General features: G+C 38.0%; 1 protein-coding gene across 2 annotated transcripts in view; it reads left to right on the top strand.

Annotated features, from left to right (window-relative positions):
• Nucleotides 1–22,345, top strand: part of vps50 (VPS50 subunit of EARP/GARPII complex) — a 130,901-nt gene that overhangs the window by 95,901 nt on the left and 12,655 nt on the right. For both annotated transcript variants that reach the window (XM_074614628.1, XM_074614627.1), the window contains 3 exons: nt 15,778–15,926; nt 20,058–20,154; nt 20,934–21,092. In XM_074614628.1, coding sequence (XP_074470729.1) covers nt 15,778–15,926; nt 20,058–20,154; nt 20,934–21,092 — 405 coding nt within the window. The remainder of the gene's footprint in view (nt 1–15,777; nt 15,927–20,057; nt 20,155–20,933; nt 21,093–22,345) is intronic.

Below are 22,345 nucleotides of genomic sequence, written 5' to 3'. Positions count from 1 at the left end.
CTGTATAGGAATGGCCATAGTGTTTAATACTTAATCTTCCGATGTGAAGTAATCGCGACATAGCGGCGTCTCCTGGAAGGTCAAGTCTGTTTAATTCCTAAAATAAAATGAAAACAAACTATTATTACCTTGCGACCTTACGTCCGTCCCATTCTCGTGAAAGTGATATATCAGAAACGCCTGGAGGGAATTTCATTACATTTGGCACAAACATCCACTTGGACTCAAGGATGAGCTGATTAGATTTTGGTGGTCAAAGGTCACTGTGACATCACAAAGCATGTTTTTGGCAGACATGGATCTAAACTGTAGCTTGACTTGGTTGACGGAGGCATACAACCAAAAGGCGGTAATTCTCTTTTTTTAGTTTTCCTCCTGTATCATGGCTTTTGTCATCCCAAAGCAGGTGAGCAGACCTGCACCTCTGGTAAAAGACTTTGCTAGAGACAGGCTTAGAGGTGCAAGGGGGTGTCGTACAAAATGAATGAAGGCCCTAATTCCATTTGACATTCATCTAATGAGAACCAAATTTCTAGTATTAGAGTGACAAAGAGGTGCAATAGGATCCACTCGACAGTAATTGGCTGGCAGGCAGTCCACTCGACTTGCCCATAAATCTCTATGGAATGGATTGGAGAGGAGTAAACAGTCAATCAAGACAGAGTGAGACACTTCAATTGAGAGATCACTTTTCAACTCCACAGCTGGAAGCTTCCCTCACGACAAGGGCGATTACAGGATTATCAAGCTCTTAGTTTACTGGACCTTTCAAATTAAGGATGTTTATTTTTTATTTTGCTTGGGAATAGCATTTTAAAGTTGTATTGCTTTTAAAGTTTTTTCTTGAAAACATTTGTTTTCGAAAGGTTATTCTTAGGTCGGAGCTTTCTTGCTATTATTTGAAAGGTGCAGGAGCCAGGTTTGTTAAGCTCCAGGATATCATTGTAAAATGAGCAAGCATTTGAGAAGCTAGAACCAGGGATTTCTTTGCCATTTTGCTTACAAAATTTCTTAAATGGTGCACCCAGGTAGCTCATCTGGTAGAGCGGGTGCCCCATATACTAAAGCTGAGTCCTTACAGCAGCGACCCGGGTTTGGGTCTGACCTGCAGCCATTTGCTGCATGACGTCCCCTCTCTCTTCCCCTTTCTAGTAGGGGTGGGGGAAAAAAGCGATTTAAAAATTTTTTTTTTTATTGATTTTGAAATAGATTTTTTTAATGCCAGAATCAATATATTTGCTTCATTTGAGTCTATGCGGAGGCAGAAGGAAGTTATCGCTTTTATTGTTGTAGTCTGAGTAAAGTGACATCATATCCGCTCCGTATCCTCCAACCAAAACAAACCGCAGCCGGCCTCAACGAAGAAGTACAAAACAGCGGAGGGTCCGTGTGGATACAACCTGCACCCTCACATATTAAATCCAAAGTGGTAAACACTACACATACAGTAAAGCATGGAAACACTTTGAGTTTCATACATTGCCAGGAAAAGCAGAGCTAGACATCACGGCTAAAGCTGCATGCTATGCTATATTTGACTTCAGGACATCTCTGACTACATACATGCTGAAAATCAAACATTGTAATGTATTAATTTAGATATTTTTCAAATTAAAAGTCCCTAGAAGTGTATGATTCAACTTTTCCCCTCGGTCTAGTGTTAACAAAAATTGCAATAAATCATCATATCGAATCGCAATACTTAAAAATCGCAATACCAAGTCGAATCGGCACCCAAGTATTGTGATAGTATTGAATCGGGAGATAGGTCTATTGTCCCAGCCCTACTTTCAAGTCTATCTAATAAAGGCAAAAAGGCAAAAAAATAACCTTGAAAAAGTCTTAAATGATCACTTATCAAAAGTGTTGCAGATTAATTTTCTGTCGATCGATTAATCAGCTAATTGTTTCAGCTCTAGATGAATACTGATGCTCGAATGTGGCTAAATTTAATAAACTAACTTTAGTAGATTATTATGTGTCCATATAGGACAGCATTGCTCATACAATAGTATGAAGCTGATTGAGAAAATAGCCCTTTAAGTATTTCATTGTATTTGCATATCTTTTTTCACAACAGCCGTTGATGTTGAGAACTATTTCCCCAGACTTATATAACATTACATCACACGGTTCAAATGATGGATCCAGCAGACTTTATACTGAGAGGGAGCTCCCAACTCTCCTCAGGTGTCTACCACTACAGACTGATAGGGCCTCCCATACCCACCTCAAAAACTACCTCAGGCTGTTGCTCAAAATTGAGATGCTCACAACAAAATCACCCGGTGGATGTGCAGGGAAAATCCAATAAAGAAATAGATGCTCCAGCAGAGTTGGGCCTGACTCAGCACTTTAGAAGAACAGAAAATGAGCCAAGATAAACCCATAGCCTGCAAAGTACACTGTGGCTACTTACTGTAAGTGTAATGAGGGAGCCAGTGCACACTTGCAGTAGCATTGTGTGGGAATTGCTGGAACTGAGCTTTTGGGTGGTTTTGTGTTCAACAAAGTAGCAAGGAAGTTTTTGTAAAGTTGGAAAGTATGGCCTATATAAAATCTGAAATATGCTACAGATGTTTGGCGGGTTTTCCCCGTGGATCTGAATTCCTGCACTCTGATCGATAGAGAGCTTCAGTGCCATTGTCTCCCTAAGGCATCATGCCAAGGAGATTACATGTCCCATATGAATACCATAAAGCGTAGCAGGATCTCATTAAATCCTACCACGCACAGTTATTGTACATATACCCACTTACATCTGTTTAAACCGTCTATCCTAATTAATAATTATTTTCAGCCGACTAAATATCTCAGCCTCTCCTCTTTGATGTGTTGGATGAAAAACAGCAGGGATTGATAGTCATCAAGCGACTCCCTGTTTTTTAAGTCTTATATTCAAAGCTTTGCTCTTATCTGTTTTCAAATCCCTCCCTGGACGATCATTTTCTATATGTTTTCTTTTCATCGGCAATTCCCGGGCTTAATTTCTAATCATTACACAAGGGTAGATAAGCTCCCTGGCTTTGATGCTTGATGTCTTCATACTTAACAATGCTGTTGGTCCACACGGGGAAACCGTTTCGGCATAAATACCTCGCTGTCGAACTAAACTTGTTCTCCCTTTCGCCTGTCCACTCTACACAAAGGCCCTTAAGGACATTGGAGTTGATGTTTGCACTGTTAGGCAAGCTGTTCTTTCTCAAACTACTGGATGTTATCAAAGCTGACAGAATCAAGTAACGAAATTCTTCCCGAAGGCTTTGGGATGGTGCTGCTCTCCAAAATTCCTAATCCAATTATGGTTTGGCTTTGAATAAATGCAGTTGCAGTGAAATGTCTCTTGATATTCCCATTTGTTTTTGTCTTTTGGCATATATGTGCTTATTTTCCAAATTATCTTTTTTTATATAAACTCTCACTAAAAGGTGCCATGACTTCCACATGCTGACTCATTCTTCTGTTTTGTACCATTCACATTAATTATTGATCATTAATGAGGGTAAGGACACAGACGTTACAATATGACAGAGACTATAGAGTCTTCACTACAAGTGCAGAAAATGACAAAGAAACAAAGACTGTAAGAGAATAGTTTGACCTTATAATGTGTAGCTTCTAGATGCAGACAGAAAGGAAGATGTTTTTGGTCAGAATTGAAACCGAGACCACACAGAAGACCAGAAGCATAAATAAACGTCTTTCACATTAAGGCGGAGGCATTTGGTTCGCAACGATGGCCTCTTTCCAGTATTAATAACATTTTATGCCAAAGTTTTGTCAAGTGTATTCAGTGTGTATCAAGTGTATTATGCTCAAATAATATATGACCTTAAGTCCAGAAAAAGTGATAAAGCAAGAACGTACTGGATCTGTTGAAGTGATTCATTTATTTTCCATCCATTTGCCCCTTTTCTTGTAATATATAGTTTCCTTAGATTTGACATTTGAAACATGGTGTAAATCCTTATTGTGGCATTTCCGTCTTGATTATTTAACTCCTGCTGTCACTTACACCAAGAGAGCTCATAAACAATAGTAAGACTCAAACTAAATGTCTTCAATCTCCTCAAAGCTTAATGTTGTCAGCGGTATAGAGCTATGGGGTGGGCGATAATTCAATATGATATTTTATCGTTTTTCAATTAAATCGTATCGTGATGAAATCATATATCGACATATCGTGATACACAATTATGGCATCTAAATTGATAATAACAAGCACATACTAACTCAAATTTCTCAGAAATGCTGATCAAACTCCATTAAATCAAACTGTTGTCTTAATGGATCAGTGTGTAACAATTGTAACAATGTAATATAATATTAATAAGTATATTTTCTTTAGTGTATAATCACCTGAAAATAAGAATAGTTGTGTTTTTGTTACCTTAGAATGAGTCGTTTATCTCTTCATAGGGAGCGGGTCCTCTCCACAGAGTCCGCCTTGTTGCTGCGCCATGTTTCTACAGTAGCCCAGAACCAACAAACCAAACTCTGTTAACTTTTTCCTGCTTAGGCCGTGGTCGATAACGTTACTCGCTTCGCCGTCGCTCTCTCTCTCTCTTGCTTCAGCACTCACTTCCCACGTACACACACACTTTACGCACTGGCTCTGCTCCAGATGGCTCTAGAGAGGGCCATTTGGTTTTCGCATTGGCCATCGTAGCTCTACATGCTTGGCACACGGGAGAGGCTTCAGTTGGTTGCATTCTCCTCACCTCACCGCTAGATACCATCAGATCCTACACACTGGACTTTTAAACCAAGAGAGCTCATTAACAATAGTAAGAGTCAAACTAAATGTCTTTAATCTCCTCAAAGCATAATCTTGTTAGCTGTAGAGCATAGGGCTGGGCAATAATTCAAAATGACAATTTTTTCTTTCAATGAAAACGCATCGTGATTAAATCATATATTGACATATATCATGATACAAAAGGATGTCATCTAAATTGATAATAACAAGCATGTTCTAACTGAAATTTCTCATACAATCTGATGAAACCATTGTCTTAATCTGATTGCTCTGCATTTGTGTGCATGCATGTGAACATAGTCAGCTAAAAATATTTACTTTTTCTCTATAATTTCACCTAAAACTGTTCATTTTGCTCTAAAGTTCTTCATTAAATGAGAAAATACTTGTCAAGTATTTAATTCACACAGGATTATACAAACATAGGCTTTACTATGTGGTTATTTCCTATAGACGGATTATTTATTGAATTACCAGAAAGCATGCTATATCGTGAAATATATCTTTATAGATAGATATGAAAAGACCTATATCAAATTTTGCCAAATCGCCCAGCCCTTGTTCAGTGTATGATTATTAGTGTGTGCAGCATCAAAAGACACATTTCTATGAGTAGATGTCTTCTTCTTAAGCTTGGGACACTGAAGTGTAATTTACTTATTAAAGTGGCCTTTAGTTATATCTGTGACGGATGTATTTTAACATTTTGTAAGTCAAAGGTTTGAATTACTTTAGTAAGCTCAGATCAGGGCATTACTTTTGTTAAGTGTTATCCAGGGGCACAGGCTCTATTAAAAAAAAAAACCTAACAAAAGGCTGAACCTATCTGTCTGTCACAGGGAAATTTGAGTCTCTTTTTTTACTCTTCGTTTAGCAAAGGTCTTTAAATGGTTCATTAACTCAAGGGCCACTTCTGCCTGAGCAACAGCGCCAGACAGATAATTAAAAACACAGTGAGCTCACAAAGAAAAGAATTGTTCTTTTCCTCCAGTGCTGCTTTTCTTACTTCAATTCAGATTATACTGAGAATCCACACATCCACACAGATATTTCCTTTTCTCTAATATACAATGGGCAGAAGTAGAGGTTTTGTTCAAACGTCGTCTGTGAACTTTGATTATTTTTCATATGAAGTATTCAAAGTGTAATGAAATGGAGGACATTGGCTTTTGATATGGATGGAAAAATTGCTTGATGTGGACGTGCTTGCAATTTTACAAAATCCATAGCCGGTCGTACGCATGTGAGGTTCACTAGCTCCTGCCTGCTCATGGCTAACATAACAGGCAGACTAAAGGGCTGTAATTGATTAATTAATTGATTAATTATAATTAATTAATCCTGCTGTGGCGAGCTCTGTTTGCTAAAAATGATGTGCATATGTTGTTTTTCTACAAGGAGACTAGTAAATATCCATCTTTAAAGCACGGTAACACTTTATGATAACCATCATTTATAAATGATGAATTGATAGTTAATTAAAACTTAGTTAATTGTAATTTTACTATTAACAAACAATGAAATTATAATTTATAGTGTTATTATTCTATATTAGTAATGCTATATTTTTTTAAAATTATTTTATCATTAGTTTGTGTAATATGAAATAATTACTTTATAAACTCTATATCGTATCATAGCTGATAAGAGACGATAACAATTACATTCTGATTACATTAGTACACTATCTATGAACAGTTTATAGTTGTACACATTATAACATTTGATATGCTATATTAAATATTCATTAATGATTACCAAATGGTTTGAAAACCATTAAGAAATCATTTGTAAAACATCTATAAACATTACATAGATAGATGGACCAGAAACCAATTATTAACCATTGACAAAGTATTAACTATCTATCTAAATAATATTTATAGATGCTTTACAAATTATTTATTTACCATTTAACAAAGTATTTTATTCATCAATGTTATAAATATCTGGTCTATTTATCTATGCAAATATTTTCGTAATCATTAACAAATACGTAACAAATTATAGCATTATTAATAATTAGTAAACATAATTAATTATAATTTCCTTATTTTTTTAAGAGTAAAATAACTATTAACTACGTTTAATTAACTATCAATGTACCATTCATAAATGATGGTTACCCAGTGTTGTTATGAGTTATTAATTGCTATATTTTTACAACTACATTTTATCTGGCGTCATTGCAGAGCAAAGCACTGTGAAATATTGCTGATGGTCTTTATGGTTAATATTCTCATTATTCTAAAAATATTTCCTTGGATCAACTTTTTAATATTTAATGTCATGACTTTTGTCTCAAACAAGCAATTAAAATTAGGGCAGATTTGCTTAGGAAATCTTAATTATTGTGTCATCAGTGAAGACCTCCTACTACCTCCGTCCTGATTAAATAATTTACGTAACTGTGTTGATAACTGTCATTCACATTCACTAATCAAAAGACAGTCTGCTCCAGTACAGAACAGTAGATTCATTTAATGGAGCTTGTTCTTTTGGCAAATGGAGGAAAATGTGGATTGAATTGCAACCACATTTAAAAAAAAAAGAGAGAAAGAATTTGCTCTAATGGACATTTTTCAAGCACTACTTACACGCTGCAGGTTTCAGCGGGCCTGCTGCCTTGTTCTTGTATATCAGTAACTCGATTTAGGATCTTTTATCAGTGGACTGCTTTCTGTTCCTTTGTACCAGTGTTGAACAAATTGTACCCTGCAGTGCTTCCACCTTGCAGGATGCCAACCTTGTTTATTACCTGCAGAGCTTGATATTTACCCTTGGCCTCGCTTGCTTATGTGGCTGTTGGACTTTGTCGTCACCAACTTATCAGACTCTCCCCAAACCAAAACATATTTTTCATGAAATGTAATCAAATACAAAGTGACAGTAACTGCATTTCATCACTTTTTAGCTTTACAAATAGGGCTGTGTATTGGCAATAATCTGGCGATACAATACGTATCATGATACAGGGGTTATGATTCAATACATTGCTATAATGTAAGCAAGGTGATATATTGCGAATTATTTCTTTTTTAAATCTAATTTTAGGAAACTTTAGAGCTATATGCATAAAATAGGAGAAAAAAAGTTTACTTTTTTTATGCAATGAGAACAGTGTGATCTGCATTTATCACAGTCCCTGTAACATTCTACATCATAGCACTACTTTTTGTGCAATCTGAGGCACTGTCTGCCACGAATCTTTGCATTTAAACTATTAGAAATAGTGTTTTTGAGAATCTATACAGTATCACAAAACATAATATTGCGATACTCAAGTGTATCGATATTTTCTTACACCCCTAATTACAAAATATGTTTATTTTGTATAATTTTAAGATAACACATAATTGGATATTTTTGTAACCCAATATAAATTGACATGCTACTCATACCACAGAATGAATAAAGCCTTATCAGCTGTAGTATCTTAGTAAGCCTATCATATGTAAGGGATAATGTATTGCATCACCCTGAAGGGGTTTATTTCACAACAATGACCCGCTAGCTGTACATTATCCCGCTTACTACACAGCTACTTACTTAAGAAATCAATAATTTAACACAAAAATGGTCCACCAGAGTCCGACATTAGAACTACATCCATAGCAACGGTCTGTTATACATAGCAACGGTTGCTATAAAGAAATAACAGACTGTAGAATGTCGTGATTGACCAACCATCAACAAAGCCGTGTAATAATTCAAAATAAAGGCCTGTTCGTGGGGGGATGGCAGGTTTCAATTTAGTGTTGTGATTTTGGGTAGTGGGGATACCCTTGTTGCTTACTTTTAGATTACAGATTGTGCTTTTATCACGCTATCATGTTCCATAAAGTATTTCTTCTCTTATTGTTTGCCATGGCTCACTACAGTGATTATGGATGGTCATTTGTTGTGTTTTTATAGAGGTCACTCAGTGCTCCAGCTTCTCTTTCTGTATTAAACTCAGTCAGAGGTTGATGATCATTTACATCAGTACACTGAGGTGAATGACATGCATATTATTTTCCTTCCCATAACCTGCCAAATTGATGTCAGTTTTATAAACAGGAAGCCGAGAAATGTATTAGTAAAATTTCCTCTGAATAGCTGCGTGATCTGCTGAGTGAAGAGTTTGTGCTCAGCCTTTGAGACTGCTCTGGGAAATGCAACAAATGCAATTTGAGGGCATTTCTTTACAGAACTGTTTTAATATGCTCGAATTCACAAAATGCATTTTTTCACAGAAGAAATAATTCATATGGTTGTCATAATAAAGTCAATGCAGCATCTGGATTCATGTAAATTTTGCGTTTGTCAAAACTTTGATTTCTTTTCTTTTTCCTTTTTATGAACAGTGAGTCAACTCTGTAAGGGATTTAATGTCAAATGCTAATGACAAATGCTAATGACTGGACTTTCAATTTGTCAATGTTAAATTAATGAGTATTTCGCATAATTGCAGATAGAGTATGAAAGATTAAATGAGTGACATTCAAGGCAATTGCCTATGATTTTCTGTCAATGGACTAATCGAAGAATCAATTAATAGTTTTAGCTCTAATATCCTGTGAATGTTATTTTCTGTGATTTACTAGAATATTCACATACAGTACACTACACACTACACACTACACTATAGCCACATATACTTTGCATACATACAGAAAAATATTTTAAAATTTTAATTTCTATCAACATACCAGAAATGGTTTTGTAGCATATATTGAAAATCAACTCGGACCAATAACCATCACTCAAGTATTGGTTTTGTAACACTATATACTAGACTCCACAATGGAAAAGCAATTTCACTATTTATCTCAGTGGGACAGCAGAGAAACCGAAACTCCTCCTAAATATCTTGAGCAGCTGCAGAGTGTAAATCAAATGAAGTACGACCTCTTCATTATCATGTCATGCTATATGGAAAGATCGGCCTCATCTCGGCACTTGTATGACTCTGAAAAATTGTTCACTGATGATTCATTTGTCCAATATGGCAGAATATTTTGCACGTGGGCCTATTTGGCAATGGAGTTAGTTTACTTTTGTCTCGCTAAAGTCATTTGTCATTTTGACCGAGTGTTTTCATAAAAGTGAAATCATAATTGTTTGCGCAGTTGTGTCTTCGAGGATATCAACAAAAACCAAGTTGATTACAGCAGGTCTGTAATGATGACTTGATATCTTTATACGTGAAGCTATTTTTAGAAGTTGGAATTAAATCATTACCTGTTTTCTGATAAAAAAACAAGGATTTCAGCAGCTGCATGTTGGTGCTTGTCTGCAAACAACCACAAAAGATAACTATGAGCCATAATTGCCGCAGGATTAAGACAATTAAGCAAAGAAGTTTAATCTCTCATTTGTAGGAATTAATTTGTGCGACAAAATGAGCTTCCTCATCTCTACATCTCTTACATTTATTTGCAGATTAAAACAGGCAGAAGCATCCGAATTGTATGCACGTATTTGCATGTTTTGTATGTTTGCCCCCCAAAATAATTCAAATATTCAGGGGCACCAAAGGGCAACAACAAGTGGAAATTATGTTAATGCTATTCCATTAAATCATGTTTGCCATTTTGAGCATAAAATGATAGATCAAACATCTAATAAACGAATAAACATGGAGTAGACACTAAGAGCGGATGCTGTTTCATATTCAGTGTGCTTGTCACCCCAAACAGAAAGATAAAACCCTGTTGAGGTTGTCACAAACTGTCAAAGCTGGGAGCTCCTTTTACAATACATTTCTCGCCTCAGAATTGGAAAAAGTAGATGCATAAAATCCCAAATGTCATGGTAGTTGTTTGGTTTTCTTCTTTTCTTTTGTATTCAGCCTAGTCATTGCTTTTACCTGAAGAATCCAAGCAGAGTCATATGCAGTTGGAAAAGAAACCTGACATTTCTCCCTACAGTCTTTCAGAAGCCTCCTTTTCCTTTTTTGCATAAAGTGTTGACGCTTCAGGGGCGCAGTCAATGAAAGGTCAGGCCTCATGTGGAGAAATTAAAAATAGACCAAACCAGACTTTGCTGCAATGTCGGACGAATGAAACCGAAGTGAAATTGATTTGTTTGATTTAAAGGAGAACATGTCGTTCACTGTTAGAAGACCTGAAGATGGGCGTTACGTAACTTGTAACCTGTGTTCAAATACGAAACACTTAAAGCAACCATGTACATAGAAATCATATCAAAGCTCATAGTTTTTGCTTCCATCCCTGCACTACCGTAGCCAGGAAAAAAAACTGTGTGTGCCACATGATCCGTGGGCGGACTGGAAATGAAATTCAGCCTGTGACTTTTAGATGGAGAGGCCCTTTATGCGAGCGCCCGAAGAGAGAGCGATCTGAAATTTTTTGGCAGTTCACACTAATTCAGCCACCCCAGCTGCCACCTCAATATATATTTATAAAAAGTTGTGGCTTTTTAATTTAATTCATGAGGATTATATCTGACAGATTATAGCCCACTCAGTCCTTTTTACCTGCTGAAATTCCTTTAAAGGACAATTACAAGCCACAAAATACAGTTTTCACCTGCCAAAAACTGATTGCAGCTCCTACCTTGTGACTGAAAGGTTTTTTCTGCCTCAGAATAGTTTGATTTCATTCATGAGGATTATATCGGACAGATTATAGCCCACTCAGTCCTTTTTACCTGCTTCAAAATTACAGAAAAAAACGTTCAATCACAAGGTAGGAGCTGCAATCAGTTTTTGGCAGGTGAAAACGGTCTTGTAATGACCCTTTAAAGGAATTTCCGCAGGTGCATGTTTTGGCCACAGTGTCGACCCACTCTTCTCATATGTCGAATTCTGCGTAAGCAAACTGTTTTATAAGAAAAGGAATAACAACGGCAGTAATGTTTAATTTATCTGCACTTATTTACAATAAATTTTGTGTTTGCGTGCCGCTGCTGCTCAACAGCTTTTATCACGGTCCATATCTTAAATCACTTGTCACAATTGAAATGCGCACTAACGACATTTCTGGATTAACTCCATTACCACTGCACTGTTTGTCATGTTTATGTGTTTAGAAGTGTTTTCCGTCCTTCTTTAACTCTTCACAGCGATCAGAGACCTAGCTGACATTGTTTTAGCTTCAAATGTGTTCAATCACACTGTGCGTTTTGTTTATTAAAAGTTGTTGACAGATTTATTAAGCATGACTGGAGGAAGTACATGAACTTTGTTGTGATGTTGATGTTGTGGAATACTGGAAAACTTTCTATAAATCTTAAAAAAAAAAAATTGGCAACATTACAATCATAGTAATAATCCTGACTAAGAGCAGCTTCAGAATATTATTGCCATATTCAGAGAAACAGAAAATTCACCAGTACAAACTCCTTAAAGTGGCAATCTCAGAGATTTTCATTTATATAAATGTCTGTTAAGTCGCTATCTAGCCAAATGATGTAACACTATACTACACAATTCTGAAAACTTGTAGCTCATGTACCTAGAAATATAATTTTTCTATTATATTTCTATGCTCATGTATCAACAAAAAGACTGAAAAAAAACATTGCCACTTTAACATGCATAATGCATACTCTGAAACATGAGCAGCATATGGAAATCCTAAAAAAGTATTAAATTAAACATTTGTACTCTTCAGTGATTAAATAAATAAGTTGAAGTTAACAAAGTGCATCTTTAATGTGGAGCTTCAGCTGTCCTCCCTTTGCCCTGAGTTCAGAATAACTACACACTAAGTTCAGCTGTCCAAAGGCCAAGGTGTGGATTCTTTGGTGTAGACGAGAGGTCGTGCTGTGAATGCTCTGCAGCCTCTTGCCAAAGGACAGAAAGTCTGCAGTGGACAAAAAAGATCGCTGTATACTTTTTCTCTTGTCCTCTCAATGCTGGTTGCATATACGTCAGAAGTTTGCTCCTAGTGAGTCAGACGAAGGAAAATATTGTATTTTAAAATTTGTAATCAGATGTGAAAACTTTATTACCCCCCCCGGGGCAAAAATGGGCCGTTACAGTTGCTCTTATGTAAACATAAAGAAATGTACGAAAATAGAAATAAAGGAATAAGTAACATATAAATTATTGTACATAATGCTACAGTATAAACATAATATATGTAAAGAAATATAAGTAAGTAATAAAATTAAAAATAAGAATATAAGAAATATGTACAGATATTTGCATTAAGACATGTAATATATAACATATAACCTCAGTTGAAATAAATAAATACAAAATGCTTATGAGTAAATACGAAATGCTTATAAGTAAATACAAAATGCTGAGAAGTGGGTTCTATTAAATGTGTTAATTATAAATGCCAGATTGGTATAAATAAGAATTAAAGTATTTATTTAAATGTACAGTATAAATGCAGTATTATTGACAAAGTATTGCACAGTTGAATTATTACACAAATTATTGTACCATTGAGTCGGTAAAAGTTAAGTCAGTAAAAAAAAACTTCAGAAATATCCTTAACACTAATGTAATGTTATGAGTAACTTATTCATAATTCATTTGTTATTTAAGGCTGTGTCTCATTTTATTCACGTTTCCGACTTTTAAATAGTAGCAGCATTTATATTTCTAGAGAGTTGCTCTTGGATGGAGATAGATATTGCACCCTCCACAGCGAAGCCATTAAGCTGTAAAAGTAATATAATTGATGTGGTAATCTTCTGGATGTGATAACATTTTTATTTCAGACTGATAATGGTTTTTGCAGCGCTGAAGGTTTGACTGAACGCAGAGAGATTACTCAGAGGTTGTGGAAAGGTTGCAGTTTTCACAGAGGAGGCCTGGGTCGAGCAGAACCATAAATCTGCGTACTGTAGCAGCATACTGAGCATTTTTGTTCTCTAAGCTGGGCTGTTTATATATCTCATTCTAGGGAATAGATTGCCGTTAGGGGAATGTAAGACGTCATCTTCCTAAAAATGTGCACATCACTGCATGTTCTACAACACTGCTTTATCTTCTGGTTTTGAGTGATGATAAACTAGCGACATGTGGGCCTGTCATCACACACATTTTCATGTTTTATTCCCTTTGGTTACATCATTTCTAATTCATCTGAAAAACTCACTCATTTGTACCTTGTGCTTTCTTTTACACACTTCCTTATTCTTAAATAGTTTGTCTGTACTTTGTGCAGCCTCAGTAATAAAAGCTGGTCATCTGGAATAATGGCGCTCGTACGCAATATTAGACCCAGATTGCAAAGGAGTGCAGTATGTAAGTGGTTGATATGGTCCAGCATTAATAGCTCCCATTCATTCATTACTTGTATGATTGCTATTGATCTCCCAGAGGCTGTTTCAGGGGACTTTGCAGCTGCAGGATGTAAAGCCCTACATGCCAATGTAATGCATCGTGCTTTCATATAAAATAATATGACCTGACCTCCTGTATGGAATCTCGTTGGATTTGTATGCAGATATAGTTTACTGTGATTGATCGGATGGGATCTAGGTTGAAATCTTTCTTTTTTTCTATTTCAATTGTTTTTTTAAAATGAAAAGATAAAGGGGTTGCTGGATGGAGAGGTGTAGAGGAATATATCAAAAGGAAGATAAATGCTTTGCTGTTGAAGAGTGTTTGGTCAGCAGAATTTCCGAGTGTGTGTGTGTGTGTGCTTTGGGTGTAACTGAGCCCCACAAGGTTGATTGAATTTCAGATTATGCTTACCCACCAGCATACATCTACATTTTGTCTTCATTTTTGCAAGTGAACCATCTGTTATGTCAGTCTAACTGTTAAAGTAACCAACCCGGTCTCACGGGAAGGCGTATAAATAACATGACATTGCAAGGACATTGCGTGTCATTTGTAAGTTGCTAAACCACAGTAACGCCTGCAGTTAGGTTTAAGTAACAAAACTACTTAGTTTGGTTTAGGAAAAACATCATGGTTGGTATGGTTTCAATTATGATTTTAACTTCCAGCGATTATGAAAACAAGATAATCGACATAAAACTGTTATTGTGCGGCATTCCGTTTCGCAATGACGCTCTCATTTTGTCTTATGTTATAAGCACTCTCGCCCCAGACGGTGGGTCAGGGACGGCCACTCGGTGTGGGAGGATCCCCTTGTGGGAACTCTGTCAGGTGCTGGTTGGCTGGCTCTTGCCGTACTTCATCCTGGGATGAAGGTGGCGCTCTACAGCACCCCTCGCCTGCTGCTTAGTGCTTTTTGGGCCATCTCTCCCTGTGGGACTGTTCAACCGCGACAGACTGTCCACTGTCCGAACGTCTTGTAACACGGACCTGTCTCGTTTGCCCTTCTTTGTGGCTGTTTTCTTCAAAATGTTGGCTACAATATTTTCTTTCTAAATGCATAATGTTTCCAAAGTTCTAAGCAGCCTTAACAATACGCACAGAATCAACGTAACATAAGTACAGAAACACGAAAAAAAATTCACTAACGTAACTTACAAAACAAAACACTGGTCTCCTGGTTAAAAGTCCTGTGTTTGTTGGACCCATCCACCTCTCCTCCCACCCACCATGAGCAGTCTTTCTCACTTTTTACTCTACGTCCCTAGCTCTGAGCATGGCATACTGTATTTACCCGGATGTGTTTACATTGCAGTCGGTACAGACTACATAGCGCACGCATGTCACAAAAGCAAGAATGGCGTTCTTATTGCACGCTAAATGCCTTGCATCGCGGTATTCATACGCCTTTTCATGCGAACAGGCTGGAGTAACAGTGGGACAATGCTCGTCCACAGTAGCACCTCCTCAGAAACCATAACAGAGTAACACTCATAGTTACCAGCCATTCAAATTATTTCTCATTTTATCCAACGCTAACTCTGTTCCCTGGTTATTGCACATCTCTGAGCTGCTTCTAATTATAATAATAACTTTTAGCAAGTCTAACAGGGTCCAAGCACCCCAAGCAATTAGGTAGAGAAGGTGAACCATTTTGTGCCTCATTCACAAGTTATAAAGTGTCTCTTAGGTCTCTGAAGAATGTAATGAATATATATTTTAGACTCTACGTGCTAACTTGCCTGTCCACCTGTGTGTCTTCCAGGAGGCAGCGGGTGAGAGTGCAGGAGTCCACGGCGCAGCGGAGGACAGGAAGGAGAAGGTGCCCAGCCCCCATCTCAGCCAACTGGTGGTCCTCACTAACAGCGGGACGCTTTATGGACTAGCACAGAGGGTGGTGGCCACTGAGTCTCTGTAAGTACACAACACTCCTGTAAACCACGCAATGATTTAAGTTATTATAAAGTATGCAATATAATTACACCTTAAGACAGTATTATTGGTGTTTATTCCTTCGGTATTGAGGAGAAGATGATGACAGCAGTGTTTGTTTTGATCACCTGTGTGTCCTGGCAGTGTGATGTAAACTGACATGTTCATCTCGTATCAAGTTAAAGAGGCTGATTCTCGCTCACTGCCTCGCCTCAAGGTGCTAATAATTTCATTAGGCAGTGTTACAAAGCCTGGACATCAAAGATTTGCTCTACCTGCAGTGTGTGTTTGTGTGTCTCTAAAGCGTGTTAAATTGAAAAGGAAAAAAAGATGATTGAAATAGAATAAAGCGACAGAGAGACTTGTTTACCCCTAATTAGAATTCTTAGCGTTCTCCCTATAATTTGCTATTTGTCTTGCAATCAGTGCCTCATTTACAAATTTAATTTTCTCCCTCTTTCTCCGCCTATGCAGTTATTCATTCTCCCTCTTTATCTTTCTCTGTTATATCCACGCACACACACTACACAAAAGCGCCCTCATACATAATTAGGTTAAGCTATTGTCAGTGGGACAGCTCTTGGACTCTGAGAAGTCTGCAGTGTACAAGTGCTTTATAATGAAAGTCTGTAAACCAAGCGCCCAGATGACACCGCTGCAGAAATGCTGAATAGGCTTACACTCACTCGCACAAAGTTTTTCATGTATCGGAGGCAGCCAACAAGCTCGGAAGAATAATGAAAGTAAAATGCAGAGGTGAAGATATTTCTTTCTTGGGTAAAGTTTGAAAGGAAAAGATCCCCTGGGTAGAAGGGAGTCAGACTTATTCTGGGCAGAACTGCATGGAAAGTTTTTTTCCTGTCTGAAAAGGTGTTATTAGAAAAAGGCTAACCTTAGTGTGTCTTGTGAGCACCGCTGACGTCTTAAGCATATGCCATTTCAAACCACGGACGAACCTCTGAGCAGAAATTAAAGATAAGAGCTCTGTAAGGTGCTCCTCTCCCTTCTAGCTGTTGTTCAGGTGTCGTATTTATGCAAGCGTGATGAGATAAGTGTGAAGCGTAGGGTGTGTTTTTTCTTACCCAGACTGCACCGTGTTGCCGAGGTAAACACAAGCTGTTCCAGCTAACCTTAATGTGATTTTCTCTGCACCATGAAAAGAGCAAATGCTTATTTATGGGGGTGCTGGCTGTGTTTAATTTAATGTAGTGCTTTCAGATTTAGCGTTAACCAGACAGCCCTCATTAATTATTGCTTTTAATATAAAGACTTGTGTTTGGTGTTAACAGTATTCAATGTTGTGCAGCATCTTTACCGATGGTCTGTTTATGAAGCGTCAGTGTGGCCAGATCTGAGATTTATAAATTATTGCCATGCAGTGATTGCAAACTTTACCTACAGCTCTTGCTTTTCTTGTAACGATTTTTTACAAAACCTTCCCGGTTAAATGGTAACTTTGGTTTTTCAACATGGACAACAATTTCTGAAATTGGTCCAGTATTGAGGGAGAGCGCTGTAGATGGCAGCTGCTCACGGGCTGCAATATGCTATTGGGGCAAGCTGGCACCATCATTTACGGCCACTAAAAGTGCTTTCCATGATTGTTATTATAAGGGTCTGACATAGGGGTGTAAGAAAATATTGATACACATGAGTATTTCAATAATACTTATAATATTGTTTTGCGATACTGTATCGCTTCCCCAAAACGCTGTATCGTGGACAAGTGGCAAAAACAAGCACTTTTAGTGCACGTAACGTTATATTGACGCTGCTCACTTGCCCTCGCAGCTCGTTTTGCAGCTGCCAGTTACAGCTTTCTCCCTCAGTACTGGACCAATTTAAAAAAATTGTTGTCCCCATTAGTCACTTAGACACAAACACATGGGAAAAGAGGGTCCAGGTTGCAAAAATACTGAAGTTACCCTTTAAAAAGGAGAAGATTGTTTAAGAAAAAATACTGACTTAGCTTTTAAGTCCCCATGTATCCAAAATGTGTTATATTCTGCTGCAAGAATAGAAAACCCCTACATGACGGGAATTTATATATGATGAGAACAACTCAGAAAATGTTTCTTGTCATAAAAATGGAAGAAAGAAAATGAGCTCCTGATTACGCATCAGAATGATTTAAGTATAATCATTTTTAATCATATATCCCACCCTTTTAGTATTCAAAATAAACATAAATGTTCTCATTTGTATAAAAACTGGAAACAAATCCTGTCGCTGTTTATAAGCTGATTTAGGAACAGGAAGATAGATGTTCAGGCTGGTTTTCGGTCCCGCTGGCAGGCGTGTATGACACTGAGGATGACATCATTGTTCACTTGGTTGCTGAGTGAGCTCAAAACAGAATTGGGTTCAAGGGGCAGCACAGTGTGTGGAGGCTCAAGCCTTGTTTGAGTTGTTTTCTTCTCTTAAATTGCACTGTTCAATCACTTGTGTTGTTGTTGACCTGGAGCTCTACAGAAATCCCTGCTGTACGTGAGCCGCGCTGTTACGCAGCAGTTGTGCTTGTTAAACTCCGGGCGTGATCCTGAACTCAAACCTGATCCCAGTTGGACATAAATGATACTTTGCCTTGTGAGTGTAGACTATATAAAATATGGACGTAGTCTCTGTGACGTCACCTGTAGGTTTCTGAAGAGTTGTACTGAAGCTCAAAGTGGATAGCTCCGGCCGTTGCCATCTTGGCAGTGACGACAGCCTAACTCCTGGCTAATCCAAAATTGGGCAAAGAGGTGGATCGCCAGAGGAGCTGAGGCGGGTCCGGGTGACGCTAGTGATTAACCGCAAATTAATCGGAAATTAATCGCACATTTTTTATCGGTTCAAAATGTACCTTAAAGGGAGATTTGTCAAGTATTTAATACTCTTATCAACATGGGAGTGGGCAAATATGCTTGCTTTATGCAAATGTATGTATATATTTATTACTGGAAATCAATTAACAACACAAAACAATGACACATATTGTCCAGAAACCCTCACAGGTACTGCATTTAGCATAAAAAATATGCTCAAATCATAACATGGCAAACTGCAGCCCAACAGGCAACAACAGCTGTCAGTGTGTCAGTGTGCTGACTTGACTATGACTTGCCCCAAACTGCATGTGATTATCATAAAGTGGGCATTTCTGTAAAGGGGAGACTTGTGGGTACCCACAGAACCCATTTTCATTCACATATCTTGAGGTCAGAGGTCAAGGGACCCCTTTGAAAATGGCCGTGCCAGTTTTTCCTCGTCAAAATTTAGCTCAGAGCGTTATTTAGCTTTAGTTACTGTAGTTATTTATCTAGCTTTAAAAAACTGAGCCCGCTACAACCCCTGAAAGATTGGCGGCCCATCAGATTTTTAGGAGGTTAATTAAATATCGCAAGTTGCTTTCATGCGTTATAGAAATTAACGGCGTTCAAACAAATTTGCGTTAACGCATTATTATCACGTTAACTTTGACAGCCCTAATAAAAAAATGTATTAGCTATTTGGGATTGACTCGCTTTTGGAGCCTCGAGTGGCTATTCGACTTGGTGTTGGCTTCATTTCTCAGCACTGGAGGTTTCTTGTGAGGTGAGACTGGAAATCAGAGGTAGTTTTCACAAAGTGCAGAGTTGAGAGACTAGAGGATGATTTATGTTGCGACAACACCGGAGTCTGTTCAACTTAATTATTTATTGCATTAAACTGTAATGATCAAGAGGGATAAATTAGATTGCTGCAACAGTGGAGAATGGTGTAATTGTTTGAACAGTACAAGTAATTATATTGAAAGAAGACTTTTAGTGCAACATCTGGGTACAGGTCAGCATCAGTTAAAGGTCAGCAGAGGTCACAGAAGGTACAGAAATGTCTCTAGGATTTCTTATCTATTCACATTATCATATAATTAAAAGAGGTAACGTCTAAAGTTCAATCTCTAATTCTCAGTTGCTCCAATTCAGGTCCTCAAACCAAAATTCAATCAACAGTAATATCCGCTTTAGTTGATTGATCCGTCACTCTTGAGTACTACAAAAACAACACATTGTCATTTTGTCAGAACATTTTTCACACCATATTATACCCCCACTGAGCCTAATTAAATGTCTGTCTCTGTTTTTTCGTCAGTGTGTTTCTGGCCGAACAGTTTGAGTCCCTCCAGTCCCACCTGGACACGATGATGCCTGCAGCCAAGAAGCCTTTCCTGCAGCAATTTTATTCCCAGGTATACTTACACCTGCTCTCTAAAGTTTGTGCAATTACACTAACTGTTAGTCACGTCGTCACTGTCGGCTGCAGGTGAGATCGTACCAAACATCTGACTACGACGGTACCAAACCTTTCATTATCATTTCATCATTTAATGACCAATGTATGATTACTTTGCTAGCGTGTCATGTGCCGGGCTTCTGAGGCTTGGATGGCGTAAAAAACAGTTTTCTTCAATTTTAATCTGATGGTTAATACTTACGATACTATCAGACACGCATCTTTCAACTCATTGCGCATTAATTAAAACATGCTGTAACATATGTGTAGTATCTCTTATTTGATGTGCTCTAAAGCATTCCAGTTGCATTCCCTCTTTTATTTGTAGCCATCGTCTGCCTGTTTGTTTTCTTTAAAAGCCTATTTCTCTGTAGAGATGAATGACCATGTAACTGCAACCCAGCATTCAATGCTGTTCTCGATCAACAAAGGAGAAAATTGTCTGTCAACCCTAACCACCCCGGGAGCTCTTTCCCAGGCTTTTTTTTTTTTTGTCCACTTGACATTTGAAACATTCAGGTACACAATGAGGTCTGTTTTCCTCCAAACATCAAATGAATGTCATGTTCTATGATTTCCCTCTTGGAAATATTTTGCAATTGATGACGTTCAAAGCGAAATTGAAGAGACCTTGCCTTCTTGTCTGCCTCGTAAAGTGTTTACTGTGTATACATAACACTCAAAACCATATTGAATGTAACTTACATACATGCATTCTCCCCTTCCTTCTCTCAGACGGTGTCTACAGCCAGTGAACTTAGGAAACCAATATACTGGATCGTTGCGGCCAAGGCCATCGACTACGAACAAATGTTGCTCCTGATGGCCGGAGTTAAATGGGACATTAGGGAGATAATGTCGCAGCATAATGTATACGTGGACGTCCTGTTAAAGGTAATGTTGCATAAGAAATGCGTAGGTGACTGTTGAGGTAACATGATTTTCTATCATTAGGGCTGTCCTCCAAACCAAAGAAACTCTTAGTCGAATAACACTCATAGGATTTTGTCGACTAATCGATTAGTTGATTTAAACGACAGATCTGTTAAATTGAGTTTTTCCAAAAAGAATCACACGAAAGCACCACTTTAAATCTCGACTAAGACCAAAACCACCAATTAGTCGTCTAATCGACTAAGAGCCCCCTCTCAGCCCTAGCTATAATGTAGTTTACTTCTGAAAATTATGGGAATGGAATAAATCACACACTATTATTTATATTATTTTTTTTTATTTGCCACTTGAGGGCAGTGGAACAAGCTGTAAACACAGCACTGAAATATGATTATGTTTTACTATGTTTATGTCTAGCATGTCAGCAAATAGTGGTTGATTTACACATCCAGCAGACGTGGAGCAAGATTAGCATTCATTTGGAGTTGTGCTTCTGCCTGACCAGGGCAGTGGTTAGCACTGTCGCCTCACACCAAGAGGGTCGCAGGTTCACTCCCCTTCTGTGTGGAGTTTGCATTTTTCTCCCCGTGTTAGCGTGGGTTTTCTCTGGTTCTCCAGCTTCCTCCCACAGTCCAAAGATATGACAGGTTAGGTTAATTGTTGACTCTAAATTGCCCGTAGGTGTGAATGTGAGCGTGAACGGTTGTCTATCTCTATGTGTCAGCCCTGTGATAGTCTGGCGACCTGTCCAGGGTGTACCCCTCAGCTGTCAGCTGGGATCGGCTCCAGTCTCCCCGCCCCGTGACCCTGAATAGGATAAGCGGTTACAGATAATGGATGGATGTGCTTTTGGCTAACCAAATATCCAATATCAAGTTCCAATATCAACTCTTCTGTTAGCTCTGTTTTTGGTCTCCACCAACAGGGAAATATCTGGATCTTTAGTGGCTAAATGCTCCACTTTGTTTACAAGCTAGTCGCTAACTTTGTCTGCTGTTTTGTGCTCGACAGGTAGCGTACAGTCAATTAGTTTGGCTTTTTCACTGAACACAGCTGCCTGCTGCTGGAAACGAGGTTGATAAGAGCAGTGAGAGTGAACCAAAACAGTAAAGTTACCTCCTGGAAAACCAAAACAATGAGCTGAAAAACTCTAAAAGGCTTTGTAAAGCTGAGGGGAACTGCAGGGTCCGTTCATATTTATCTGTGCAATGCCCCTTTATGAATACATGTAGTCGTTTGATCCGTTGTTATTA

This window comes from Sebastes fasciatus, chromosome 17, assembly GCF_043250625.1.
Source record: "Sebastes fasciatus isolate fSebFas1 chromosome 17, fSebFas1.pri, whole genome shotgun sequence".
In the NCBI taxonomy this organism is placed as follows: Eukaryota; Metazoa; Chordata; class Actinopteri; order Perciformes; family Sebastidae; genus Sebastes; species Sebastes fasciatus.
Note: the sequence above shows the minus strand (reverse complement) of the source record. Positions and strands in the feature narration are given on the sequence as shown.